The sequence below is a fragment of the Petaurus breviceps genome, unplaced genomic scaffold (assembly GCF_028583685.1).
Source record: "Petaurus breviceps papuanus isolate PSGF00001 unplaced genomic scaffold, PetGlider_PUasm1.0 173, whole genome shotgun sequence".
NCBI classification, from domain to species: domain Eukaryota; kingdom Metazoa; phylum Chordata; class Mammalia; order Diprotodontia; family Petauridae; genus Petaurus; species Petaurus breviceps.
In genome coordinates, this window is record NW_027185759.1 from 10,147,627 (window position 1) to 10,153,626 (window position 6,000).

The 6,000-nt window shown below is 42.9% G+C and overlaps 1 protein-coding gene across 8 annotated transcripts in view; it reads right to left on the reverse strand.

The window, feature by feature from the left end:
• FARP2 (FERM, ARH/RhoGEF and pleckstrin domain protein 2) overlaps positions 1-6,000 on the reverse strand; it is a 112,695-nt gene that overhangs the window by 13,169 nt on the left and 93,526 nt on the right. For all 8 annotated transcript variants that reach the window (XM_069083363.1, XM_069083366.1, XM_069083362.1 and 5 more), the window contains 3 exons: positions 3,290-3,379; positions 2,147-2,280; positions 403-484 (listed from right to left, as the gene is read on the reverse strand). In XM_069083363.1, the coding sequence (XP_068939464.1) occupies positions 403-484; positions 2,147-2,280; positions 3,290-3,379 (306 nt within the window). The remainder of the gene's footprint in view (positions 1-402; positions 485-2,146; positions 2,281-3,289; positions 3,380-6,000) is intronic.

Consider the following 6,000-nt stretch of genomic DNA (forward strand, 5'->3'; position numbering starts at 1 on the left):
ATCCTACTGACACCACCTTCAAATTGAACCAAGCTGCCAATACTTAGCAAAAGGGGGGGAAAAATGGGCTTTTTTGAAGAAGCCACCAGGAGAAGGCAGAGCTAAAGGAGTGGAATCCTGCCAAGCTCCAGCATCATTCACCTTTTGGGGGGGGGTCCCCAGGCCTCTCTAGGCCAAGGTTCCCTGCTAGTGTGCAGGCTAGGGTGAAAGCAGCCCCTCACAAGTCGCTCACTTGAATCCAGCCTCCAAAAAGCCCCTGGGAAGGGGACTTCAAACTGCAGGCAGGCATGAGGAGTTTGCTAACTCACATCACACTTCAGTCATCACAAAGAGAGTGACTTGACGTGGGGAAGGAGGAAAGAGCATGAAAGGCTGCGTGCAGAAGCAGACCAGGGGCAGTACCTTCAGACCGTGCATGTTCTTGAGCATGATGTCGCCGATACGCTGGACATCGCCCTTCTCATGGCCACTGGAGGCTCCTTCCCTAAGAGGCACAGAGAAATAGAGTCATGCCAGCCCCGCAGAAGCAGGCAGCCAAAAGGGCATGGCTGGGGCACTTCTGCACAGGCCCAGGGGTTTGTGTGCACTGTGTTGGTGAGCACCTAGCTCCCCCTTCTCCCTTCTCTCTCTAGACACAAACACAGAATCTACATGTGAAGACAAGAACCCTCTGTATCTATGCAAGTATGTGGTGACCCAACCAACATCAAGAAAAGAGCTGGTCCCAGTCAGATCATGGAGAAAGGGCCAGAGTCTGAGCCTTATCTTTGCTGCACCTGGGCTCTGAGACTCTGGGCAGGAACCAGGCTGTCCTCACATGTAAAGTGAGACCACAGGACTAGGGGTTCACCACCTCAGTTACTGCTAGAAAAGTGCTTAACAAACATTAAAGCACCACTGAAAAGAGAGTACTTATGGAATGGCTAGGTGGCACAATGAACAGAGCACCAGCCCTGGAGTCAGGAGGACCCGAGTTCAAATCTGGCCTCAGACACTTAACACTTACTAGCTGTGTGACCTTGGGCAAGTCACTTAACCCCAACTGCCCTCTCCACTGAATGGAAGCTTCTTGAGGGCACTATCTTTGCCTCTATAGCACCGCACACTGGGGCTGGCATACAGTAGGCATTTCATAAATGCCTGCTGATTAACTGATGCTCTCCCCATCCCATACAGTATTCAAAAATCAATTTAACCTAACACTATCCCATTTTCTAGCAGTCTCCAAAGTTCCCTTTGGACTACAGCTGTGGTTTCTATTCATGGAGGGCACCCCTAGGGAGCAGGGGAACAGAAATTCAGTGACTTGTCTATGATCATGTAGCCTGGAGGAGTCAGAGAAGGAACTTGCTCCCACATTCTCCTGACAATGAAGCTGATTAACTCTCTTGGCAGGTTAGATTCCCAAGTATTTTATATTGTCTACAGTTATTTTAAATAGAATTTTTCTCTTGCTGCTGGGCTTTGTTGGGAATATGTAAAAATGCTGATGATTTATGTGGTTTTAATTTATATCCTGCAACTTTGCTTTAGTTGTTAATTATTTCAAGTTGTTTTTCAGTTGATTCTCTAGGAATCTTTAAGTATCTCATCACATCATCTGCAAAGAGTGAAAGTTTTGTTTCCTCACTGACTATTCTAATTCCTTCAAATTCTTTTTTTTTCCTCTTATTGCTATTACAGCTGACATTCCTAGTACCATACTGAATAACAGTGGTGATAATGGCATCCCTGCTTCACCCCTGACCTCACTGGGAAGACTTCTAGCTTATCCCCATTACAGATAATGCAGCTGGTTAACTATCAAAGGCTCAATGATGGCAGTGATGACAGACAAGGAATCGGTAGGGTACAGCTGGTGAAGCACTTTACATAAAAGATCCCAACTGATTTTTACAACATTCCTCAGGGGCCAGTTATTCTTCTTTTCCTTTCCAAGAGAAGGAGACTATGTCTCAGAAAGGTCAAGTGACTAGTCTGTGGTCACCTGGCCATTCAGTGTCAACAGCAGGACTTGGGCTGAGGTCAGCTGGATTCCCAGGCCCATGTCTTTTCAACTCCACCACGCTCACAGCAATGGAGGAAAGGGTTTGGTCTCTAGGAACTGATGGAGGTATCAGCTCTAGGCAAATTCCACCAGGGTTACCAGAGGGCCAGTCGCTGTTCAATCTCTCTCAGGAATCCTCTGTGGAACTCATAGATGGGGTCGATGTTGGAGAACAACAGTGTCATCAGTGTCCCTGGCATGGCCTCTTCCTTGATGACTGCACTACGGAACCACTGTGGCAGAAGACACCAATGGTCAAGCATACAAAGTTCTAAAACCCTGAGAGACATGGCTAGAGGGGACAACATGAGTTGTAGCCACAAGGGAATCCTATATGTTCCATTTAAAGTGAGTCAGTTTTGGTATAAAGTAAATTAAATGTTAATTTTCTAGATGCTCCTATATGTGAATTACCTAGTGCTGTGACTCTCAAGGCCGAGAACACTCTAAGTCTGTGGGTAGCTATGTTATGGGCAGATGATAAAGTTGGATTTCATCCACTTTATTTTTTCTTGTGTGGATACTCTTTGGAGTAGTTATGAATAATTTCACTGAGGATGATTCCTGGTGCTCTGGGGACTCAGCACCAACAACCAAACATCACCTACCAGAGGACATCTGGAGAATCTAGGAATCCCTCTTCACATGGACTGTGCACAGACAGGAGCCAGGAACAGTGCCAAGCATACAATCCCTGAGTTTATGCATCATTTGCAATTAATGGTCAGATAACCAATTAACAACAGTGTTTCTATGCTTGCATCCATCAAGGAACCTCTTAAAAATTATTTAAATGGGCTACAATCATCTATTAAACCTTGTCAGCTAATTCAGTTGAAAAAACTAAGTGCTGGGCTTCTGGGTCAATAGCTGCCCACAGAAAATTTGCAGCTTTTATGGAGCTAAGACGATGAGGTGTGAATGTCAAGTTTCCCAAGGGTACCATGTTTAGCAGATTTTGTAGGTCAAAGTTTCTGGGTGATTTTGCTCATGTCTCTCTTTCAAGATTGTGTTAAGACCAGGGGTAGGGAACCTGAAGCCTTGAGGCCACATGTAGCCCTCGAGGTCTTCAAGTGCAGCCCTTAACAGCCCTTCATTCTGTGGAGTTTGGATGTGGTCAAAGGGCCACACTTCAGGACCTCAAGGACCACATGTGGCCTTGAGGCCGCAGGTTTCTCAGCCCTGGTTTAGACTCTATTAAATATGTACACTGATAAAGGATAAATTACTTAGATTTCATACCACGGTAATGACTTCTAAATCCTTCAAGTATGTTCGTTCAGTAGCAAGAATCTCCTTGGCTATAAAATATGCATTATCTGTTGGGGGACACTGAAAGAGACAAGAGAGGAGTCAGGCAATAAACACAATTTATGCCCGAAATATTTATTATCTCACGAGTAAAACTATCTGTCACATGAACATCTGAAGAACTTTTCTAGAATAATAGATGGCTATGATGGTGAGTAGTGTGGTTATCTGTGAAATGGGGATATTAACAGCACCCACTTCCCAGGTGCTTCCCATTCACTCAATAAGATCATATTGCAAAATGCCGAGCACAAGTCCCTGCCTAGCGCTTAGTAAATGCTCAAATGTTATGCCTCAGACACATGCCCCGGAGTGTGCCTTTTCATGTTCTCTCTTTCTGTGAATTTGTGTGTGTCTCTGTGTGTGCATACATGTGTATGTGTGTGTGCGCGTGCACATGTGTGTCCCACCCTCCTCTGCTAAGGACTTTATGGTGAATTTGGTGGTCTTCTTTTGAACAGCCTTTCCCCCTGAACCACCATCATTGGGGTTGGCTGCTGAGGTTTGTCCCCATCCCCAAGTGTATTGTAAACCTGTTGTTTTCTTTCCCTTCCTCTTCCATGTGAAAATTAAGGTGAGGAAAGGAATAAATCTGAAGCTTTTTAGTCCATCCATCTAACTTGCCAAGGATAAGCACTGGCTGTTTGCTCTATCTCTGCCCCTAAAATCATCTTTTCCAAGTGTTTCATATCCATAAGCCAAACAGAGTATTCTAATAAGATCCTGCTTAATGTAATGGGAAAATGAAAAAATGTTTTCTATAAAATAAAGGTAATCTATTTAGGCAAACACTGGCAAGGGAAATGATCGTTACCCTTATTTAAGAAAGCCTTTCCTCCGAGAGGTTGAAGAAAATGTATCCAATATGCAACCCCTGCCCCATTCACCTTGCAGCCTTGTCCTCAAGCCAACATTTAACCATTTTTCACTTGCAAGCACAGCACCTAGCACAGTATGTTACACAGTAATTTAATAAGTGGCTGCTGAATGGTTCGTCTTTTCCATCCTCTGAATATCTAGAATCATTTTTCTCTCCGATCCTATTTGTCACAAGTCCTTCCAAGCTCCAACCCGCAAGACTGCATCTTCATGACAGAGGTATGAGAACGAGAAGACAGCACTGGAAAAACTTCCCGTGGTTTGGCCAAAAAATCAGTTAATTCTATAAACCTGCCCCTAGTTGTTTTTTTTCCCCCAGCTGCTCAAACTGAAACCGTATTATGGCTTAATGATGACGGTCAGCTTGCTCTTTTTTCAGAGCCTATTATCCAGAACAAAACTGTAACAGGACGCAAATGAGAAGAGACTTCCGCGCATGGTCGTAGAGTGGCCATGTTTTCATTGTTTGCAATGATGCATGAGCAGGTTACATAAGAGTTAAAAACCCAGGGCATCACAAAATGATTCAAAAACAAGATATCAGCAAGCACAAAGACCTAACACAGGACATCTTACAAAGGGTCTTTATGCCAATTTAATGTGTACTGCTCTCAATTCAGCACTCTGACGTGACCTGAGATAAACACAGACACGATTCCTAAAGAGGTTTGTCCGTTCCCTTTTATGGACGAACAGGATGAACACACGTTACACCCTGGCTCCTCTCCCCCCATCCTTATCTCAGACCTTCCTCTTCATCATGGTACATAGTGGAGGCTATATTCAGAAGTCTTATTTAGCTGCAAACTGTTCAGAAATCTTCTTCCATTCTTCTATTACTTGTTCTTTCATGAACTTAATCCCATTCAAATGATCTCATCTACCAGTTTCCATTCTCCTTCAAAAACTTATATACTATGCATAGTAGGGTTATTTCCCACATCATCTTTCTAGATTATTTGACACTCTGAGATTCTATTTCTAAATAACTATTTATTTGTAATTTCCTGCTCATACTCTTCTACCGACATTTCTACACTCTGGCCTCGTTACCACTGGACACTAAGTCAATTCACCTTTAAAGGACGTAACTTTGTATAATCACCTTTAACATTCAATTCTTGTTTAAGTTCTAAAACGTTTATTTCAACCCTAAATTCTGTGTGTTCTTTTCTATCCCCTTGAGGTTGACGGCCACTCATTCACTTTATTTCCCCATCACTACTCTTGGAGTAATTTTGCTTTTCTCAAAAGAAAAATATCAATTCTTGGAGTTGTTTTTCTAACTATGGGGGGCTATTTATCTAAATTTTAATCAAGTTAAACAGTAATTTTCTGCTTTAATATTTGTGCTTTGTTAAAATGGATACCATGTTGTTTATCTTCTGTGTAGCTGAAAGATGAAACATTTCTTCAAGTACAGCCAGACAAGATATCCATGTGACAGACTAGCTGATCTGCAAGGGAGAACCTATAACCAGTGAGCCCTTTATTATGGTGTGTTTGATTCTTTTTTTTTTTCAAATGCTTCAACAACTTCTGATTTACATCATTCATTTCCGCCAGATTTTGAGTTACAATTTTTTCCCCATTTTTCCCCTACCCACTGCCCCAAAATAGCAGTCCCATAGGATATCCCCTCCTCCAATCTGCTCTCTCCCATATTTTCTCCCATACCCCTTTCGACTTTTCCAGTGCATCTTTATGCTCCAGTGCCTGTATATCTTATTTCCCAATTACATGTAAAGTGGTATTAATAATAG